The sequence below is a fragment of the Canis aureus genome, chromosome 23 (genome assembly GCF_053574225.1).
Source record: "Canis aureus isolate CA01 chromosome 23, VMU_Caureus_v.1.0, whole genome shotgun sequence".
Taxonomy (NCBI): domain Eukaryota; kingdom Metazoa; phylum Chordata; class Mammalia; order Carnivora; family Canidae; genus Canis; species Canis aureus.
This window is the reverse complement of record NC_135633.1, coordinates 29,989,430-30,012,090: the sequence shown is the minus strand read 5'-3', so window position 1 is coordinate 30,012,090 and position 22,661 is coordinate 29,989,430. Positions and strand designations below refer to the sequence as shown.

At 55.1% G+C, this 22,661-nt stretch overlaps 1 protein-coding gene across 7 annotated transcripts in view; it reads right to left on the bottom strand.

The window, feature by feature from the left end:
- Window positions 1–22,661, bottom strand: part of MYO7A (myosin VIIA) — an 84,377-nt gene that overhangs the window by 49,139 nt on the left and 12,577 nt on the right. For 5 of the 7 annotated variants that reach the window (XM_077867149.1, XM_077867148.1, XM_077867144.1 and 2 more), the window contains exons 3-10: window positions 17,468–17,581; window positions 11,836–11,988; window positions 4,442–4,459; window positions 2,849–3,033; window positions 2,196–2,317; window positions 1,976–2,118; window positions 1,597–1,710; window positions 114–267 (exon numbers count right to left, since the gene is read on the bottom strand). In XM_077867149.1, coding sequence (XP_077723275.1) covers window positions 114–267; window positions 1,597–1,710; window positions 1,976–2,118; window positions 2,196–2,317; window positions 2,849–3,033; window positions 4,442–4,459; window positions 11,836–11,988; window positions 17,468–17,581 — 1,003 coding nt within the window. The remainder of the gene's footprint in view (window positions 1–113; window positions 268–1,596; window positions 1,711–1,975; window positions 2,119–2,195; window positions 2,318–2,848; window positions 3,034–4,441; window positions 4,460–11,835; window positions 11,989–17,467; window positions 17,582–22,661) is intronic. The other 2 variants (XM_077867145.1, XM_077867147.1) reach the window with 1 other exon arrangement.

Genomic DNA, 22,661 nt, shown 5'->3' with positions numbered 1-22,661 from the left:
GTTCATGCCTGCTGGGACAGAAAGTGGGCCGCCGTCGCCGGCAGACGGCTAGGCGCTGTGCTGCCCTTGGCCCTGGTGCAGGGGTGGGGTGGGGGTGTGCGTCGGGGCCTCACCCTCATACTGCAGGTTGCCCAGATGCAGGATGGCAGCCAGGAGCTTGGAGATCTCCCAGTTCTCCGTGTCAGTGAACATGAGCACCTTCATGGCCGAGCGGATGCTGGCGTACTCCTGGCTGTCCTCCCGGCCCTCGCAGACAGTACAGTTACCCTGCAGGGCACAGGTGGGGGGCCCAGGAGGACATCAGCAAGGCTGAGGGGACCCCCGGAGGGGCAGTGCCTGAGCTGAAGGCCAGGCCAGTCTGGGGTGTCGGGCGCAGACCTCATCTCATGAGTACCATGACCTCTCCAGAAAATCTAGAAAGCTCTTGGCTAGGGCTTTTTTTTTTTTAAAGATTTGAGAGAAAGAGAGAGCACAAGCAGGGGGAGAGGCAGAGGGAGAGGGAGAAGCAGACTTCTCGCTGAGCAGGGAGCCCGATGTGGGGCTTGATCCCAGGACCCTGGGATCATGACCTGAGCTGAAGGCAGACACTTAACAGACTGAGCTACTCAGGCGCCCCTTGGCTAGAGCTTTTTGGGAACACAACCACTCCCAGGGGACCTGGGTGCCCCTTCTTCCCAAGAGTGAGAGGAGCTGGATCGCTGAGACCGGTCCTGCCCTGTCCGCTAGCCTGGTGGTCCCAGCAGTAAGGCCCTAGCTTCTCCCACCTTCACTGGACCCTATCCCTCAGGGACGTGAAGGCCGCACCAGTGCCGCCCAGTGTAGGAGGAGCAGAAGGAGGTGGCTACAGACAGGCAGGGCACTGACAGGGGTCTGCCCGATGACATGTGCCCACGAGCGTGTGTGTGTGTGTGGAGCCTCCCATGCAGCTATAGGAAGTGTCTGGGGAGGCCTGCAAACCTACAACACACACCTTTGTTGTCCTACATCCCTCCCTTGTGTGGCCCAGCCCCAGACAACTGGGCAGGGATTCTCCCCAGGGCTAAGAAAGCTGGTTATCCCCACCACCCCACCGAGCCAGCCGGCCATGTACACGCATCCCCACCCAACTGCTGCTGGGTGGCAGCAATGGCCCCAGATTCCACTTCTTGGTGGCTAGACAGCAGCAAGAGGCTGGCACCCGGGCCCTGTGACCAGTGAGCCCCCGAGGCTGAAGCTGCAACAGCCTGTGTCCTCCAGTCCTGGGGGTCCCAGCCGAGGTCCTATTCTTCACGTCCTCAAAGACCACTAACAGTGTGCGTGTGCTGGCAGGTCTGGGCACGTGTGTCTACATGTCCCCGGGTCTAGGATGCCTACATACATTTAGGAACATGTGTATCTGGGGGGATAATTCATCTAGGTGCATGTGCAGGTGGATTGTGCCCAAGTGGGGGACAAGCCCTAGGGCACATACAAGCCCCTGGGGCAGGCCTGGGGACAGGGAAAGCCCACACAGAGGTTCCCACCCACCAGGCCTAGAGCTGGCGAGTGGCCGGGGGGCTGTCCCCGGCCTCGCTGGGATGGGGGTCCCCCTCCCTGGACGCCCTGCCCGGGTCTCACCATAGCCAAGTAGTTATAGTCCGTGGCCTGGCCGAGGCCCAGCTTCTTCTTCTGATCCGCACTCATGCCCTCCAGCATGCAATAGAACACATGGTAATTTCTTTCATCAGGGGCCTGAAAATGTGGGCACAAGGTGTTGGGGAATAGAGGCAGGGGGAGGCATCAGAAACCAGAGGATCAAGATGAAACATAATTTACTATTTTAACAGATGACTTTGGCAAAAAGCCCCTGTGGGCAGGTTTCATGGCGGGAATTCCGGCACCGCAGTAAGCGGGCAGCAGCATAGGGACGATCCAGACCATGGGGCCCTCCCCCTCCCCCACCCCGCGAGGCTGGGGGTCCTGTGCTGGTGCAGCTCTGCCCTCCACTCGGGCCCACCTGGCGACAGACACGGGACTTCTCCAGCAGGTACTGCTCGATCTTGGCGCCCTCGATGGCACCCCGCTTGTTGAAGTGAATATCGATGTACTTCCCAAAGCGGCTGGAGTTGTCGTTGCGGATGGTCTTGGCATTCCCAAATGCTTCGGGGTGGGGAGAGGGTCATGGGCAAGGGCACCCACCCAGCCACCCAGCCCCACTCTGAGAGCCCTGGCCCTACCTTCCAGGATGGGGGTGGCTTCCAGCACCTGCTGCTCGATCCATGAGTGCTGCCCACTGATGGCTGCCAGGAACTGCAGGATCAGCTTGGTGCTCTCCGTCTTCCCTGCCCCAGACTCCCCGCTGCAGAGGAGACCCAGAGAGAGGCAGGACCCATCACAGTCTGCGTGGATCTCTGCCTACGGGTCTTCAGCCCCAGCTGCCTCCCCCACCTGCACCTCCCTCGTCCCCCTGCCCCAGTCTGTAAAATAGGCTGACAGTATGGACCTTTCAGGGATGGGAAAGGCTCCAGAGCTCAGTGCTCTGCCATGGCTCAAAGTACTTTCTTTCCCCTTAATTTAGATACACATATACCCCTCTGTCCATACCTGCCATAGAGCATGGCATATATTGATGCTAGATCAGTGCTTTGTCCCATTGCCCTCTGCCCAAAAGAGAATAGGAGCCTGAGATTTCACCTGACTCTAACTTGTTTAATACAAGTTAATTAAACAAGGTTGGCCTCAAAACTTAACAAAAACTTTGGCAGCATTAATAGAGATGTAAGGCCTAGGAAAGGGGAGGTGATTCTCTACATTGAGGTATTAGCAAGAACACAAAGCTAGAGCTCTAGGAGCTAAGCCTAGAGCTCCAATCTGGTGCCAGGTCACCCACCTGATAATGCAGCACTGGTCACGGCTGTTGCGCTTCATGTTGAAATAGCAATTATCGGCAATGGCAAAGATGTGGGGGGGCATCTCCCCAATCTTCTTGTTGGTATACTGGCGGATATGCTCTGGTGAGTAGATGGAGAGCAGCTGGTAGGGGTTCACAGCCACCAAGATGGAGCCTGTGTACGTCTGTGGGCAAAACGGGATGAGGAACTTGCCACTTCCCATGTGGAGGTTCTGACTCTAGAAAGTTCTCAGGCTCTGCCCTGCTCCATTCCTCTGGAAGGTACAGCACTGGCTTTGGAGTCACACGGACCTGGGGTCAGAATCCTCCCTCTCTGTGAGCTGGCGGTGGGGCCTTCTAACTAGCATGAGGTCTGGGTTGGAGTAGGTGCTCAGTGAGGTTTAATGAAGGGAGGAAGGGAGTAGGAAAGGAGGGAGGGTCTCTGAGCCTCCATTTCCTTATCTTTATCTGTAAAATGAGCATAACATAACTATTTATAAAGATGAGGAGATGGTGTACTTTAAAAGTCATAGCACCCTGTAGGTACTCCTCAAATGCTGGCTCCCACTTTGGCCTCTAAGCCCTGCATCCCAAAGATTTGGAGAGACATTCATAATAAACCAGACCATTCCAGAACAGAGGCTGGGCTGGTCCAGGGGGAGTGGAACCATGCTGTAACATGCTGAAAGGGCTGGGGGATGTGGCTTGGGGGCTGGGTAGGCCCCAGTCTCTGCAGCTCAGCCCCAGGGCAGAGGGGACCCTGTGCTCTGGGGGACAGGGAACCTCTAGCCACCCTGGTCAGCAAAGGTGCAGGGGCCCAGTGCACCTCAGATAAGCCTCTAGTGGGCTTTCTCTCCTTGGGCTCCTCTGTTGATGCAGATTGGCCACCTGTGCACAAAATTTCCTGCTGTGAGCCTGGGGCCTTGCCACACAGGGGACAACATGGCCTGGCCCCCCTGCTACCAGGGCAGAATAAGGTACCCAGGGGTTACCGCTCCCTCCACCAGCCCCTCCCCACCCCAGCTTGAAAAGGTCAGGCTCAGCCTGTAATTGGTGATGGATGTATTGACATCTGGGCCTGGAGAGACTAAAAAAACATGTGACCACAAAGAGGATGTGACAGCCTGGTCTGTCACCTCCCACCAAGGGCTTAATGCATCACCCCAGAGCCAAAGCCATGCCCCAGCAGCCCCAGCCCACGATAGCCATGCTGGGGAAAAGTGCCACTGCCAGCACCGCTTTCCAGGGGACATGCCCAAACCAGGGCCAGGTGTGGCCAGGCAAAGCAGCCGGAGCTGGGCAGCCCAGACCTGGGTTCCCGTCCTGGCTCTGCCCACGCGGGGTCAGGGCACCTGGCCACTTACCACCCTTTTCTGGGCCCCAGAGGACATTTCCCTCCCACCTGGGCTCTGGTCTTCCTCCAAGCAGGCCAGAAGCAGCTGAGCCTGACAACGCACACCGTGTGCAAGACCTGACTGTGTGCAAGAGCCCAAGCAGGAAGAGATGCAGTGGGATGGGGACGCAGCCTGCAGGGAGGGAGCTGCCAGGCCAAGCACACCCTGAGAGCCGGAGCCAGCTCTCTGCCACACTCACCCGCCCTCCACAGTTGGTCTGAGGTTGGAAGGTGGAGAACAGGAAATAAGGGAACTGGTCAGTGGGAAGTGGGATATAGAGGCATTCTCCCTCAGCCACCCCACACAGCCCAGGGCCAGGCTAATTTCTCAGATCAGAACCCATAAACCTCCAGCCCAGGGCTCCTCAGCTCATCACGTCCAGCTCAGCCCTGCCTATGAGAACCAGCTGGTCCCCATCCCCAAGAAAGGGAGTCAGTCACAAAGACCATCTTTTTGGCAGATCGCCTTGCCTGTCAACAACCTCAGTTTGTTCCTCTGTAAAAGGGGAATGTATGTATTCCCAGGACTATGTAAAGCCCGAAGGTCATAACCTTTGATATGTGCCTGTGCCTGGCTACAGAGTAGCCATCCTTACGTGCCACCTTCCTTTCTTCTTGATACTTCCTTAATAAAGTGGCACTGAACCACCTGGTCTGTGATCACCACGTGGCATGAGGCTGGCTCCACGCAGTCATTCAAGACTCACGAGGAGGCTGACAGCCATATCCTGGGGGCCAGGGAGGGAAAGCTTGGGCATGTGTGTGGCAGCAGATTTCTCTGGTGGGTGAGGTGGGGGTGGGGGGAGAGGGAGGGGGGAATGAGGGCTAGGCAGTGGGAATTAAGCACGGAGGCATGAAAGGGCATGGCATTTGGAAGGCCTGCTGGAGAAAGGTCACCTTGGCAGCCGTGGGAGGATGAAGGATTGTCCCAGAGGCTGGAGGTAGAGACACTGTTTCAGACCTAATGAACCAGTCAGCGTGGCAGTGGGAGCTGGACAGAGGTGGCCCTGGGAGCAGGCTGGGTGACCAAGTGCAGGGCCGGCCAATGCCAGAGAGGACGCAGTGATGAAAACTGCTAGAAGCCTTCCTAGAGCAGGGCCCGGATCTTCCTCTCCCCCACAAAGCCTCCAGGACCCTCTCCACCTCCTCCCACAGCACAGGGGGGCCCCCTGGAGCACCAGGCCCTGAGCCCTCTGCCACCTGGATGTCCTCCCTTCCATTCACCCGCCTGTCCAGACCCCACCCTCCCCTCCAACTCTGCTCCTTCTCACACTGCCCAGCTTGGCCAACAGGGCCCCACCATCCTTCGCCCGGGGTGGGGGTGGCCTGGGAGGCCCTTCATTGCCTCCCTCTTTTTCATCCCAGCCCACCTCTCTCCGCCCCCTGGCCCCGGCCCCATGGGCTCTCAGCAGGCTGCTGCAGGCACCCCGCTACAATTCACTTCACTCTGAGCCAGGACCAGCTTTTCAAAAATGTGACTGCAGCATCCCCTGGCTGAAAACCCTCAGGCAAGTTCCCTGGACGCAAGATACCGGAGCCCTGGCCCTCAGCAGCAGCATCCCACAGCCAGGAGGCCCCCTCCTTATTAACCCTTCAGCTAAAAACACCAAACTCCATCCCCTGCCCTCTCACCCAGCTAATTCCTCAGGTCCAAGCTGAGACGATTCCCCTACAAGAAGCCAGACAACCTCCTACGTGATCTGCACAGTCCCTATCACTTGGCCCACCTGACTCCTGTGTAATTTCAGGGCCTCCTCCCTCTAGTCGCGCTGTCCTCTCTGCCCGGGCCCAGCACCATACACGGCACACAGGATGTGCCCAGCAAATTGAAAGAATGATCAAGTGATCAAAAGAATGACTAAATTAACAGGTGGAGAAGAAATGGAGTAGACCGCATTAACTGCTGCTCACAGGAAAGCGCAGAGAAGGGAGCTGAGGGGACAGCCTGTCAGCAGCCCCAAGGCGTCCCCGCCTGCAGTGACAGTGACAGGAAGGATGGTCTAGGAACGTGGCTCATGGAAAACACACAGAACAGTGCAGGGAGCAATGCTCCCATTTGTGTAGAAAAAATAAGGTATTTTATATATAATATTATATTTGCTATATATCATATATAGTCTTTCTCTTCGGAGACAGATATGAAATTAGCAGTGATTCTCTGTGGCAAAAGGCAAACCTTCTAATTACAGCACATGTGCCCACTTCAAAATAACTTATATAACGGAGGCCTCTTCGTCAGTGAGGAGGACCCTCCCCAGCAGGGAAAGAACGCACAGCCGCCACCTGGCTCCCTCCTGGGCGCAGGACGGTGCCGCCGTCAATCCAGCGTTGCCTGTGCCCCTCAGAAGGGGTTACACTGTGAGGGGTTACACACCCCTTTCCAGATGGGAGAACTTGCGCCTCTGGGAGGCAGAGGGACTTCAAGATCACACACCAGGGAGGCAGGGGCTGAATGAAGGGGGGCTGCTGGCACTGGAGCCCAGCCTCGCCTCCCCACCTGGGCTAACCCAAACCCCAGGAACATGCCCACAGGACCGTGGAGCTGGCAGCCAGAGAGTGAAGAAGGGATGGGCTTGGCCACTGCTGGCAACCAGACCCAGGCTCGTCCTGCCCTGTCTGGGCCTCAGTACGTGTCCACCCCCAAGGCTCCGTGCTCCCCTCTGGCCTGCCCCCTCTCCAAGGTCCATGGTCAGCCCTGGGTTATTGCCCAGCTGCCCAGCAGGCCTCCTGCTCAAGCCTCCAGGAAGAAAGTCTGCCTTTGGGGCCACAGGCTGGGAGGGGAAGAGATAAAGGATCATAGGCTGGGGCAGGGGGAGATAAGCCAAGGACATAGCATACATGGTCCCCAGGGGCCCCAAGTCTCCAGGCAGAGTCCTCAGGACCTCTCTAGAGCCAGAGACACACTCTTGGAGATGTGACAGGAATGGCTCCACCTCTCCTAAGAAGCTCCCCGGCCTGTCAGCCCGGGAACCTCTCCTTTAGCAGGCCATGGAGACCAAGACACACCCTGGGCACACACACCTTCCCATAGGCACAGATGTGCTCACCCAGGAAGTCTGCTCTGGTACCAGAGGGAGGCTGAGACCAGGGAAGAGCAGGGACTCCCCAGATGCCCTTGCCAAGACTTGGACCCTGGCCTCCCACACTGGGGCTCCAGTCCATGTTCAGCAGCAGGAAGCCCTGGATCCCCACCGGCCCTGCCACTTGCTCCCTGCAGGACCCAGGGAGGACACCTGGCCTCTGAGACCACCCAACCAGGGGTTTTTCTGAGGGTCCTCCCCCACTGGGGGTGTCCAGGGCTGATTTGTGGGCCTGGGATGCTGTCCCTTAGGCTCCTGGGGGAGGCTAACTGGAGTGGGCAAGCCCAAGACATATGGTCAGGGACAGAGCATTGCCCAGCCCAGGGCTGTGAGCAGTCGTGGTAATCTGAGGAAACCCTGGGCACGTGGGGCTGTGCCCAGGGTAACCCAAGCCACGAAGTGACCAGGGGTTGCCATGGTTAGGGACAGGTATGGTTTCTGGGTGGGATAATAGCCCAGCTACTTCTTCAAAGCTCTGTTCCTACCCCATCTACCCCATCACAGATTCAAAGAGTGAGCAAGTTGAAACCTTGAACAGGACGATCCTTGAACAGAAGGGCTCCCCAGACCAACAGACACCCAGAATCCAAATCCATGGACCAACCGAGCTTGGGACCCCCCAAGTGACCCGTGAATAAGAGGGCCACTTAAGCCACTCCTCTCCACGCAGTGTCCTGTCCCCTCCTCACTCGTCCCCTCCCTCCTCCAGGAAAGAGGCCACCAGAAAGGATACTGGTGACAACTTCTAATGAGGCAAATGGCACAGATCTTAGGGCTTTCTGGAGAATCCATAAGCCTCTGGAATTCTCTCCTTTGCTCCCCTAGTTAGCCTACTCAAGGACGTGAAGCCGATTTCTCTGCTAGCTGCCCCCTAGTCCATCCCTCTCAGTTTCACAAAGAAGATTTGCTCTTCCTGCAGTCTTTCCTCCCCTCTCCTTTAAGGATCCTGTGTCTGCCTTTCTTCCTTGATCCAGTCCGCCAACCGTCCCTCACGTGTGAGGAACCAGTTTGCCTGCAAAAATCAATGAACCTGGGGCACCTGGGTGGCTCAGTGTGTGAGCATCTGCCTTTGGCTCCGGTTGTGATCCTGGAGTCTGGGATTGAGTCCAGGATCACATCCCGCATCAGGCTCCCCGCAGGGAGCCTCCTTCTCCCTCTGCCTGTCTCTCTGCCTTTCTCTGTCTCTCATGAATACATAAATATTTTTTTTAATTTTTATTTATTTATGATAGTCAGAGAGAGAGAGAGAGAGAGAGAGAGAGAGGCAGAGACATAGGTAGAGGGAGAAGCAGGCTCCATGCACCGGGAGCCCAACATGGGATTCGATCCAGCGTCTCTAGGATCGCGTCCTGGGCCAAAGGCAGGCACTAAACTGCTGTGCCACCCAGGGATCCCCATAAATACTTTTTTTTAAAAAATCAACAAACTGTGTGCAAAATAACCAACGCCATGCTTCTGAGCTATTCTTAGTGGACATGGTCTGGGGGGTCTCTGGTGGGGACAGTTCCCATCTTACCCACCTCCTCCATGTAGGGGCCTCTCAGCCTTCTCCTGACAGGAGACTGGGGCAGACATCAGCTCTGATAGTGGGCTCCCTCAGGGGGGAGGGGCAGACTCCTCCCTCGCCTGCCTCCAGACCCAAGTGTCAGACTCCACCCAACCCTGGGAAGCAGCCACAGGGCGCCCTAGGACCCTTTGTGTCCACCTGCCATCTAGAGAGAAGAGTCAGTAGGGAACAGCCAAGAACTGGGGGGCAGATACCAGTGAGTCCCCATGGGGTTGCTCCGGCCCCATCCTCCCATGTGGGTGCTGCTGCTCATGTCTGGAGGTGCCATCTCTGCCCTGCCTCCCCTCCCCTAGGTGAGGGAAAGAGTGACAGGGGCTTTATCAATGCTGAAGGGCACTCTGTAAAAGCCACTTGTGCTTACTCAGTGGACGGATATGAAGGGCCTGGGCACAGCCGCCTCCCCTTGGGAGCCTGAAATAGCAGAGGGTCCCAGAGTGGGGAGGGTAGCAGAGGGCTTCCCTGGCAGCTGAGTGGCCACAATTCCAGGGCTTCTAAGAGGATGGATCCCTGACCTTGACACAGCTCCTTGCTGGGACTGCTCAGGGACAACTTCAGGGCTTCAGGCCCCATATCTCTCTGGCTCCTCCTCACGGTCCTGACAACCTGAGCGACACTGTGCTGCTCCTCACCAGGCACTGTCCTGCCTCCAGCCTCCTATCCATGCAGCACCCCTTCCCAGATGCTGTATCACCCACCTCCGGGAACCCCACCGCTCTTCCTGAGCTGGGAGCGTAGGCCTCACTACTACACCCTGCAGAACCTGCTCTGTCTTCACTTGTCTCAAGCACTTCTCTCAACACTTGTCACTCTGGATACTGGTGCACCCTGGATACTGGTGGCCTGGGGCCTGGGGACCTGCCTTTCAGGGGACAGGGCTCCCTCCTGCTTCTCCTTTAGTCACACAGCCCTGGTTTCCTTCACCCCGAGCTGCTTGAGGGACAGGCTGAGTCAGAGACATTCAGTGAGCCCAGCACACAGCGCTGGGTCTGGCTAAACCTTGTGGAGGCTCAGTTTCCCTGTCTATAAGATGGGACTATGGGATTAGCTCAGCGCTTCTCAGAGTGTGGTCTGGAGACCCCTGAGGGTCCCAAAGGCCCTTTCAAGAAGTCCGCAAATGCCTTTTCATCTCCATATCTGTGAAGCCAGCTTTTCCTCATACACTTCAACCAAACAACCTCACATCAGTTTAGATGAGAATTAGCTGTCTTCTATTAAGCCAGACATTAAAGATATTTCAAAAAATTATAACTCTTCTAGTTAATTGGGGGGGCATATTTATAGGTATTTTTCACAAAAATATTTTCCTATAATAGATTTTTATGGTTCTTTTTTTCTTTTTTTTCTTTTTTTAAAGATTTTATTTATTTAGTCATGAGAGACAGAGAGAGAGCGACAGAGGCAGAGACCAGGCAGAGGGAGGAGCAGGCTCCACGCAGGGAGCCCAAGTGGGACTCGATCCTGGAACCCCAGGACCACGCCCTGAGCCGAAGGCAGACGCTCAACTGCTGAGCCACCCAGGGATCCCCTTTATGGTTCTTTTTAAATGAATTAATACATTTCATGGTTTCTCAGTTTTAATTTCTAATATAGTAAATATCAATAGATATAGCCTACATTAACAAATGCTCTTGGGAGTCCTCAATAATTTCAAGGGCATAAAAGGTTCCGGAGGCCAGACAGGGTGAGAACCTCTAGAATGTAATCTCCATGGGTCATCTGTGTTCTGATGGTCTCTGAATCCACCTCCTGGGATCAGTTCAGTCCTGGCTAAGTGAGACTAATTGTCCTGTTGAATTTCAAGGTTTAGGAGTATGGAGTGTGTGTACGACTGGTTCTTAGATCAAGGGTTTGACGTGGATGGAACTGGAGGGTATTATGCTGAGTGAAATAAGTCAATCGGAGAAAGACAAACATATGGTCTCATTCATTTGGGGAATATAAATAATAGTGAAAGGGAATATAAAGGAAGGGAGAAGAAATGTGTGGGAAATATCAGAAAGGGAGACAGAACATAAAGACTCCTAACTCTGGGAAATGAACTAGGGGTGGTGGGGGGTGGGGGTGAATGGGTGATGGGCACTGCGGGGAGCACTTGACGGGATGAGCACTGGGTATTATTCTGTATGTTGGCAAATTGAACACCAATAAAAAATAAATTTATTATTAAAAAATATAAATAAATAAATAAATAAAATCTTTTTTTAAAAAAAAGAATATAAGCCACTCTTTTCTGGGCATGTTGGTAATGTCATTAATTTTCACTGTAAAAACTTTTGTCATAGACTCTGAAAAATAATAGTTCAACCCTGTTTCTGTCTGGATTAGTTCAGAAAATAAGTGGGGTCAGTTGATAAGATTTTTTAACACTGTAGATTAAAATGGGTTGCACAGCCAGCTGAGCATAGTCACAGTGGCACAGTCAGCTGATCACCCTACTCTTGGTTTCAACTCAGTGAGTGGTCTTAGGATTTTGATCTCAACGTCATGAGATTGAGCCCCGAGTTGGACTCCACACTAAGCACAGAGTCTGCTTAAGACTCTCTCCTTCTCTCTATGCCCCTCCTCCACCTCTTAAATAAATAAAAGAAAAGAAAAGAAAAGAGAAGAAAAGAAAAGAAAAGAAAAGAAAAGAAAAGAAAAGAAAAGAAAAGAAAAGAAAAGAAAAGAAAAATCTTTTTTAAAACCCCTGTGGAAAAAAAAAAAGGGTTTGAGTTGAGGAGCATGCTCCCTCTTCCATCCCCTTCTGAGGATAGACTCCTGACCCAACCTCTCTTCACCTTGCCCAATGAATGGCAGGCTCTGACCCCGCAGCAAACCCAGAGAAGGCAGCTCCGCCCACGCCTCTTAATGGTTTCAAGGCCTGGGGAGACACAGGACTCCCTCTAATCACAGATCACACAAGCTGAGGGCAGGCGGGGAGGGGGGGGGGGCGGCGGGCAGCACTCACGTAGATGAGGTGGTCCCGGTAGCGGATGAGCAGGTTGCGCAGGATGCCAGCCTCGTTGAGGTCTCCCAGGCGGATCATGTCCTCCACGCCATGGACTGACGTGGGGTGCATGGGCTTGATGTGCGTGGCGTTCTGCGGGGAGATCCAGTGTTCCTGCGAGGAGCACCGTGGCTATTGTCAGGCCGCACTCCTGGGACCCAGGCTGTGCTCTGCTGGGCAGGGGGCCCAGGAGGGACAGAGACCCTGAGTCTGTGCAACCCTGGTAAAGGCCTCCTCCTTTCCCATGACCAAACTCTGTCATTATCAAGTTTGAGTCTATGAGTCTATGAGGATGGTACTCCCCCCCCCCCCCCCCACTACTCTATGGACCACTCCTCTTCCTCTTAGGGAATTCTTTCTACAGACCTAAAAGAGCAGCAGGGCAGGGACTCCAACCCCACCTAGGATTCTCATAAAGGCAATTAGAGTTCCCCCAACCCCAGTCACTTTGCAGGGTGGAGTGCAAAATGTAATCTTTGGAATTAGACTTGACTTCAGATACAGGCTCTGGTAAACAAAAGTATAAAAAGTAATTTCAGATAGTGCCAAGAACAAACCAATGTGCATATGGGATAGCGATCGAGGAGGGAACTACCTTCAGGTGGTCAGGAACTACCTCTCCAAAGAGGGGACGTTTGGGCAGAGGTCTGAATGATGGGGAAGAGACCCCTGTAAGACATGGGGAGAGGGAATTCCAGGCTTAGGGAACAGCAAAAGCAAAATCTGAAGCTGTTGAAACCAGGCAATGGCAGTGGAGATGAAGAGACGTGATCTGTTTAGGATGGGTCTCACGGGGCTTGATGATGAATGTGGAGTAGCAGGAAACTAAGTGCTTGTGAGCTGATGCAGAAACTAGAAGAGAGGTTGCTCCGTGGCTCTGCTACTCTCCCCTGCAATATCTTCTGCTGCAGGGGATGGGGGTGGCTTCCAGCTGTACATCTAGCTGATAGCACTGGCAGTTTCAACAAACCTGCAAATCTCTCCTTCCTTTTCCAAGGGGGTCTGCAGCACCTTCTCACAATCTAGCTTCTCAGTGAGGTGAGAGTGAACTGTGCTCTGGGGTATGGCTGCAGCCTGAGTGAGACCCCATAGCCCTCTGGGGGCCCCTGCCTGTTCCCAAATGCCAGAACCCTGGGATCCTCAGGACCAGACAGGAGCTTGACTTTTGGGAACAGGTGATGAGAAGAGGACCCCTCTGCCACCTCCCAGCTCCAGCCTTAAGACTTGGTGGGTAGGTAGGTGTGATGCACATGACATGTCCTCCCACAGCTGCTTCTCCTCAGGTTCCCTCTGGGATAACCAACTCCAACAACTGGACACTAGCAAGAATCTAGGGCATCGGCCCCTCATTCATCCCATCCCCAATCTAAGTGGTCACCTAGTCCTACTCATTCAACCCTCTGAAGGGTTCTGCTGATTGAGTGGTACTCTCCTCACCTGTACTCTAGCCCCTACCCTGATCCAGACCATTGTCTCTACCCGGCCCCCTGGTCCTTGCAGTTCTCCATCTCCCCTCCAGCACTCCTCAGCACCTATTTGATCCCATCGCTCTGGAGCTTGGAGCCTTTCCCTGCTCCCCTATACTCCAGCCTTCAGTTCCTTCAGCCTGGCTTTCAAAGGCCAACTGAGGTAGATACAGGGACCTTAGGCCTTTGCTCCGGTAATCCTCTGTACTTCCAAGCCAGCATGGCCTTGCTTATGCTATTCCTTTTACTTCCTTTCCACTCAGCCTTCGAGGCCCAGCTCAAGGGTATCCCAGTTTCTAAAGCCTCTGCTGACCGTGCCGCCCACTCTGACATGTGCCTTCCCCCCACCTCGACCGCAGGCTGTGGCAGGGCCTCCTCTGGGCCCCCACATTCCCTGGGTCTCCCATTGGAAAGCAGTGGTCACACTGGGCTGCCATTGCCTAAATGTGGTTCTGACCTCCCAGTGTGCCCCAAGGCTGGGGACTCCTGCTATGTCTTCTATATCCTTGGTCCATAGTGGGCCACACACAAATGGTGTGGCAGGGAATCTGATGGGATAGATGGCCAGCTGGTGACTACTGAGGAACAGTTCTGAATTAGAAGCAGAAGTCCTGGGACGCTTGGGTGGCTCAGTGGTTGAGCATCTTCCTTTGGTTCAGGGTGTGATCCTAGGGTCTTGGGATCGAGTCCTGAAGCCTCCTTCTCCTTCTACCTATGTCTCTGCCTCTCTCTCTGTGTCTCTCATGAATAAACAAATAAAATCTTAAAAAAAAAAAAAAGAAGCAGAAGTCCTAATTTTGGAGAGACCCCTGTAGTTCCTAATTCCCACCATCTCACTGCACCTGAGAAAACAGTATCAGAGGAGGATGGTGGCCTGCCGCAGGTCCTCAGAGGGGTCAGGGACAGGGTGAGCCAGAGCCCACAACTCCAACCTCCCTGGCATTTCATGGCACCTCCCGGGCCAGGAGTACTTCTGTCCAGCCCAGGCCCTCCCACAGACCTCCCCCAGGCATGAATGGGCCGGATGGGAAGATGGAAGAACCCGCCCGGACTTTCCAGTCCTGAGTGGAACATTCCTAGCTCCCATTTTATCCTATTTCTTGATAAAAATTGATCCAGTTGGAAAGTTCCCTCTGCCTGGTCCCTGCTCCATGACTCGGTGTTAGGCTCCAGCACGGGCCAGAGGGAAGAGGATGCCTGGGCAAGCTATGTGCCTGCCCCACTCACCTCCAGCCTCTGGTCCCCAGAATCCCTCCAACAGTTCAGCACAGAGGTACGAAGCAGCTCGGCTACCATGTGACCCTGTAGCCCTGTGCTCACCACCTGGCTTCCCTGAGCTTCCATGACCTCATCTATGCAATGGGAATGAGAAGAAGTATCCCTTCTTTTTGGGGATTTGCGGTGGGGCAGGGGCAGGGGCAGGGGCTGGGGTGGTGGTGGGGTGGTGGTGGTGGTGGTGGTGGTGGTGGAATTAATCTATACACTAAGAGCCAACCTTTGTTTCACTCCCACCACCTCTAAAACGCACCAGTGCCTGGTCATTGCTCAACCAGGGCTGGGTATTATTACTCTAATGCTTTCCGGTTTTACAGAGGAGATCTATGTTCTCATTTGTTTCTCATAACATCCCATAAAAGAATTAGCACTTAGTAGCGAGGAGTCACACTCAAGTGATAAAGCGGCTCGCCTGGTTACACAGAACTAAGCCTCTCCTCACCTCTTTCCTACACAGGACTCCCAACTGAGGTCAGCACCCCTCAGGCCAATGGCCACAGGTGCCCACAGCATAGACCAAAGTATAACCAAGACACAACCTGAGGCCTGGCCTGAAGGAATGCCAGAGAGAGAGAGAGAGAGAGAGAGAGAGAGAGAGAGGGAACATGGCCAATCCCAGGGAGCACAGACACATCTGGAAAAGAGTTGGTCTGGTACTGAGTTTGGAGAGACAGGGACTGTGTGCTCTGTAGAGGAAGGGAAGGAGGGGGCCTCTGGCCATGGGAACAATTTAGGCAAAAGCAGAACATTAGGATCCCCGTGAGGATCATCCCTCCCTCCCTCCTTCTCTCCTTCCTTCCCTCCCTCCCTCTCCTCCTCCCTTTCTCCTGTGAGGCTTCACAGAGAACCCTGTCTAGACAGATGCGTTGTGGGGTCTCAGAAGAACCACATGTGACTTGCCTAGTCCCTGCCCTCAAGTTAAGGGAATCTTAGAAGTCAGAGGGGTCAAAGACAACACGTGGAGGGTGGTGGGGGGTAAGGAAGGAATAAGAGTGGGAAAGGCCCTGAAAGAAGAGGCCAGAAGCCCTGGGCCCCATGCCACTGAAGCAAAGCAACGTCCCTGACCTGCCCTGGCCACCCAGTCATGTCCCTCCCCACCTGCAGCCCCCACTCTCAGGGCTTTAGTGGGAGTGGGTGGGAGGGGAGCTCTGGGATCCAGTGACACAGTTACAGGACACCATCTGACAGGCAACATGACCCAGGTGAAACATGAGCCTGCAGGCAGAGTCTCTGCCCCACCCCCCAAAGGGACTACAGACCAGGCCTGTCTGCACTGCCAGCTGAACCTGTGTCCCCTCCTCTGGCTGCAACCTCACAGTGGCTTCCTAGAAGGTCCTAGAACCAGACCTCCAGAATGATGTTGCAGGCACTCAGGTTCTAAACCCAGGGAACAAAAGCATGGTTTAACAGAAGCTGGGCACTGCCATGAAGATACTGGGTGAGGAAACACATACACAGAGGCCAAAGGTCCTGAGTGCTAATCCCAGCACCATCACTTACTAGCTGTATGACTGCGCTTGATGGTCCCTCCCTGTCTCAGTTTCCCCTTAGGGAACAGAGCATTTGCCTCTCACAGATGCTGTGAGGACCCAAAGACAGAGCTTGGGTCTAAGGGCTCTGCGGGGTGTCCCTGAAACCTGCAGGAACAACAGTGATGCCCCTGCCCCCTGTGTGTGCATTTCCTGCCTCTAGGCACCACCCCCCCGCCCCCAGCCCTGCCCTTGCCCCAGTAGAGCACTCTGCTCCCAGTCACTGTGCCCTCTTTTGCCACCAGCATCTAGTAGACAGAACCTTAGTTCTGGGTACAGCACAAGGCACAATCCAAAGAACGGGGGGACTGAATCTCCCCGGGTCCCTCCTGTCCCCGCTAAGCTAGGACTCTGTTCTCAGTACAACATCCCCACATCTCCAGGCCACGTACACATGTGTTTCCCCTCTGGACCCTCCTCCAAGCACCTGCCTTCTCCACAGCAGGACCCTGACTTTATACTCTTCCATCCCTCCCCACTCCCACTACCCACAGAACTTACACCTCCCATGTCCCTTTCCTTCAAGGCCACAAGAAATGAAGGGTTAATCCATTAGACTGATTCCCAGGGCAGTGCCAAGGAATACAATGAATTCCTAAGACACCAAAAGCTAACAGAGCAAGACTATGGTCATTTTTAGACTAACTCACTTTACTGAGGTGCTCTCTTCACAGGACCCAACTTATGAGTCAACAAACCAGTGAGATAATTACTATTATCCCCATTTTACAGAAGAAGAAACTTAGGCTCAGAAGTGACGGTTGGTGATGGTTGCATAACTAATAAATGGGCAGGATGGGAATCTGAATCCAGTCTCTCTGATTCCCTGTGTGTGTAGAGCTTCCAGCCTGGTGCCACCCTCTGCCCACCACTGTACATGTGCCACAGCGCCAGCTGCTGGGGCAGGTCCACCAGCTCCTACATTGCAGATGAGGCTCCCAATGTTCACGTTGGCCAGGGCCTTTGCAAACAAACCCGGCCAGAAAGGCTCAACATTCACACCCGCTGCTTTAATGAGGGCATTGATCTTATCCTCCGTGACTGTCACCTCGTCGTCGTGCAGGATGATGGGCCCCCATCTCCAACACCATGCAGAACAGACTGAGTGCTTATGGAAATAGAACCCAGCAGCCTGGGCAGAAGGAAAGGCATCCTCTTGCTGGGGGCAGTGGGAAAGCTCTGTGGAAGACGGGACATCTAAGAGGCAGGAGGAGGGGCACAGGTAGTGCCTCCACCCCCTTTAGGTGGCCCCTGCCTCAGGTGGCCTGCCAGCCTGTGTCTTGCCAAGGGCCTAAGGGGCAGGGGAGGTAGGGGGCTACTCACATTGCCTTCATCGTCCACCACCTGGATCTGCCCAGAGTCACACAGCTTCACCACTGCTCCAATGGGCACATCGAACTCCTGCCCAGATCTCAGGTCCATCCAGACATAGTCCCCCTGTGGATGAGAGAACATCCCAGGCCAGGTGAGCAGGGAGGGGCATCCTGTGCCCCAGCTCTCCTACCACCAGAGGCTCCTATGCCAACTACAGGAGAGGGAAGAAGGGGGAGCTCACACTTGCTGGGAGCCATCTGTGTCAGACCCGGGGCCAGGCACTTATGCAATGTCCTCAAAACCTCCTCTGTAACAGCTGTTACTGCCCCCATTTCACAGATAGGTAGGTAGAGGCTCAGAGGGGTGAAGAAACCATGCAGCTGGGCAGCTTCAAACCCAGGCCTGTCCAGTGCCCCGCTTTCCACAAGGCTCTACACCCCATACAGGTACAGCAAATCTGTTGAGGTTCAGGCAGAGACACTAAGCCACCCAAACCACTTCCTCTTGGTCCTAAAGGAGGCATCCCCACAGGACACCCAAACACTGTCCATCGCCTCTGGAGGCAAGTCTCAGAGTTCTAGGTGTGGGATGCCTGAGTGACACTGCTCTGTGCTGGGCCCTCTGATACAAGTTCCACCATACCGCCTCCCAGCTTGTGGGGAGAGCCCCGACCTTGAGGGGGAGGGTGTCCCGCTGTGTCCCCTGCTCTCACTACACGCCCAGTGAGGCACACAGAAGCTAAACCTAAAATATAGAGTCAGAGAAATGGACTTAGAAACAACCGCTTTTAGGGGCACCTGGGTGGCTCAGTGGTTGAGCGTCGGCCTTTGGCTCAGTTCATGATCCCAGGGTCCTGGGATCGAGTCCTGCATCAGGCTTCTCCCTCTGCCTCTGTCTCTCATGAATAAATAAATAAAATCTTTAAAAATAAATAAATAATAGAACAACCGCTTTCAGCACTGAGGCATTCCACAAACACCTACTGAGCACCCACTGAATACAAGGCACTGATCAATCTGAATGCAGGGGATCCAGCAGTGACCATGGGGTCTACTCCGTTCCAGCTGAGAGGAGACAGAAAACAAAGACCTGAGCAAATACATTCACACAGTCACTGCGGAGAGTGGTGAGGACTGTGGAGGGCCCTGGCATAGGGATGTGCAGAAGACTGTGCCAGCCTACAGCCCTCACAGTGGTGGGCAAGACCCAGCACCGTAGACTCTCCCTGGCCTGCAGGTAAAAGGTGGGTTTTATCCTAATCCTAATGAGAGCTCCTCCAGAGAGTGAGAGAACACAGCTTAATAAAACTAGAACTTCCCAAGCAGCAGCTAGAAACAGAACAGCTGAATAAACAGAGGGTGATGAGGTTACCCTGTGGGTAAGGCCCAGGGACGGGGCTCTGGGCTGGGAGTCAGGAGCCTGGGTTCTAGCCTTGTCCCGCCTGGGCCCGGAACAAGCTGCTGACTTGAGCCTCCGGTTCCATATGCCTCCCTCCGAGGGGTGGGCTCAGTGAGTCCCGAGGCCAACTCCTCACTGCCTCAGCCTCCTCTTCCCATTGCAGTCAACTATCGTTCGGCCCCAGCTTCCACTTCATGGGAGGGAGGTTATGCATCTCAGAGACAGACTAACTCCAAACCCAAGCTTTCTCCTGGAGAAAGCAGGAAGAATTGGAGAGCCAAGGAGAACTCCTGTGTTTCCTGGGCATCTGCGGTGTGCCTGGGCTGCAGGGCTGCTTCCCGTAAGGTGCCCTGGGGAACCCTTTTGTCCCAAACCCAAACTGTCCTTCCTGACACACCCCTCAGCCACGCAGCTGAGTTCCAGGCCACAGGCCACCTGACACAGCCTGCTCTTCTCCAGGGCCCGCTACCCCACCCACCTTTCCACGTAGAGGATGCCCGCCCATCTGTCCAGCTCTTCGGCTCCTCCCCACGGCAACCTCCTCCTCCCCAACCCCTGAAGAGTTCATTCACTCATCCAGCACGTATTTAGGGAGAGCCCACTGTGGACCAGTCTTGTTCCAGCTCTGGGGACAGAGCCAAAACACATGGGAAAGGCAGAGGGCCTACAGCCAGAAGAGGGGAGGACATTGTGGGGGCGGGGGACCACGGGCAGGTACCAGGTTGCAAGAGAGATTGGACTTTAGAAGGTTTTAAGCAGGAGAATGGCGTGATGAATTTACATTTTCAAAATCTCACTGTGGCTGCTGTGTGGAGAATGGGGGCATCCCTCCAGGCTCCAGGGCCTCTGGGCTGGCCGCTTCCAGATAGCACCATGCTGGGTGATCACCATCTATGCGACCCTTCACCACTAGCCTGCAACACCCCAAGGACAGGCCTGGGTCTGAGTCCCATCTGTGACTCCTCAGAGTCAAACAGGAAAACAGAATTCATCTCTTAATGAGAGAGAGTGTGTGTGTAAGAGAGAAAACATGTGATAGAGGGGATGTGAACAAGAATGAAGACTGTATAGCATGAGAGGAGAGAGAGTCAGACACTAACTGCTGGAGGCCAGGCTGGCCAGGATGCTGCTTCCTGCTAACTCACAATACACCCACTTCGGGCCAGGTAGATAGAGGCTTCCAGATGATTAACTTTCTCATCGACAGCTCTTAGGCAGAGGGTTCTATTTCTACCTCATCTCCTCAAAGAAGTCAAGAAATCTGCCCAAATCCGCCTGTTTTGTACTAAAACCAGGAACGGAGCCCAAATCTGACAAATTCCAAATCTAGTGCTCTTTCCTGACATCTCTCTGAACCCAGTTCTGTGAGCAAAACAGGAAACACTGATAGGACCCTTGGCCTTAAATGGCTTGCAGGCCGAAGCGCATGCCGGAAGCCTCAACAGGGGGCAGCTAGAGGGCAGGAGTCTGAGTCACCTGTATCCCCTGACCCAACACAGAGCCTGGCACACAGAAAATGCATCCCACTCCAGGACAGAGGATAACCTGTGTGAGCAGGAAATGGGAGCCTGGAGAAGCTGAGCAGGGAGCTCAGGATGTACAGAAACAGAAGTGACTAGAACTCTCCTAATCAAGGACAGTCACAAGGAGGGCAGTGACTTAACTTTCTCTTTTTCTGCTCCGGGTCTCAATTTGAGGACAAAGGCTAAAATGGCAGCTGAGTGGCCTGAGGGAGAATTATGAGGCCTGAAAACCTCTGAGGGAAGATGTTCTCATGGTCCCAGGGAAAGTTATTGAGGCATCAGGATGCAGGTGGGATGGAATCGTCTTCATTTTTACAGATGAGGAGACTGAGGTCCAAAGAGACAAAGGAATCTGGCCATAGTCACTCATCAAATTGGTGACTGATAAAATCGTGAGCACCTGCAGGCCAGAGCCTGAACCAGAACAGGATGAGTCGGGAATGCTGGCTGGGTGACAGAAGGAAAATGGAAAAGAACAGGAAAGTTTTGGGGCGCCTGGGTGGCATGGTTGGTCAAACATCCAACTCTTGGTTTTAGCTCAGGTCATGATCTCATGGTTGTGGGATTGAGCCCCTTCTTGGGCTCTGTACAGACTCAGTGTAGAGTCTGCTTGAGACTCACTCTCCCTCTGCCTCTGCTGCTCGTGCTCTCGCTCAAATCTTTAAAAGAAAAAAAAAGAGCAGGAAACTCTTTTGTGGAGCAGGAAGAAGGAGAAGAAAGGGATACTGGGTCTCACCCCACCAGCCTCTCCCATCTCCAGATTGCAGGCACTCATGCCTGCCTCTGGCCCCATTCATGCCACTCTGTTGGGGCAGATGCTCCACTGCAGACTTCATCTTGAATTGAAAATACCATTTGTGACATGCCAGATGCCTCAATATGGCTGTGTGACATGGGGCAAGTCCTAGCTCTTCACTGTCACAAGAGTGGCTAGAGCAGAGGGTCTCACAGAATGGATCTATCTGAAAGTTCTCAAAAGGACCCCAAAACCCCACAGGGAAGCTGGACCAGCCACAGCAAACAGAGTTAATGAGAGCTTGGTTCAGGTCCCAGCTCTGCCCCTAATCCTGTGTGACTTTGGGGACATCTTTCAATCTCTCCGAGTTCTGTTCACAGAGCTCACCCAGAGTCAGGGCATGGGAAGATGAGAGACCCCACAAACTCAAGTCTTTGATGTCTACCCACCTGCCCTCCCCAGCTGCAGCCCAGTGCGTGATGAACCTCACTTCCACCTGACTGGGCCTTGGCCCTTTCTGCCTCTTTCCTTCTTTGTGGAATGAAAGGAGTCTCAGGACAGGTCCCCCCCCCCAACCCCCCCCACCCCCCACCCTCCCCCCACTCCCCCGTCTTCCCATCCTCATAATCACTCTGGGACACCGGTTTTATTAGCCCCATTTTCACAGGTGGGAAAGGTGACCCAGAGACTTGCCAAGGGCACCTGTGAGCCAGGCGTCCAGCTGCTAACCGTAGGCGGAGGAGGGCCCCGGGCCAGCTCTCCCGCGGGTGGGCCGGCCAGACCGCTCTCCCCAGCCCCTCGCAGCAGCCGGGGCCTCCCCGCCCTGGGCCGCGGACACGCGGGAAGGCTCTTGGCGGGCCTGGCGCATCCACCTTGGGTGAAGGCAGAGGCTCCGGGCACCAGAAGGGGCGGCGGGGGCCAGGGTGGCGCGGGGAGCCAGGGATCGCCTGCGGCGCCGGGGGTGGGGTGGGGGGCCCGTCTGCGTGCGCCCCGCGCTCCGCGGCGCCCTGGGGCCGGGCTGCCCGGGGTGCGCCCTCCCGCTCCCGGCGGCCTCACCGGCAGGACCGCGCACGCCTTCAGCGCGTGGTTCAGGCTGCGCACCAGCGCCCACTTGGCCGGAGACTTGGCGCGCGCGTCGGCGGGGTCGGCGGGGTCGGCGGGGTCGGCGGGGTCGCGGCCGGGGTCGGGGCCGGCGCGGGGCTCCATGGCCGGCGGCGCGGGCGGCGCGGGCTCCCTAATTCACCTAATCCCGTGCGCGCCGCCCGCGGGGAACCCTAAACCCCGCCACCTGCCGCGGGCCCATGGCAACGGCGGCTTAGGTGACGCCCGCGGGCGGGCCGGGGAGGGTCCCCCACCTCCCCAGCCCCGCCGTCCCTCAGCCCGGCCCGCAGCGCGCCGCGCCCCGACCCAGCCTCGCCTGGGCTGCGGTTTTGCAGCAAATCTGTAAGTTTTTCTACGGAAAGTCCCGTGGGGATGTCACGGAGTGGAACGCAATAAACTTCGTGAATTTTTAAGACTTAAGGGAAGGCTTAAGGGAAGGTGCCTG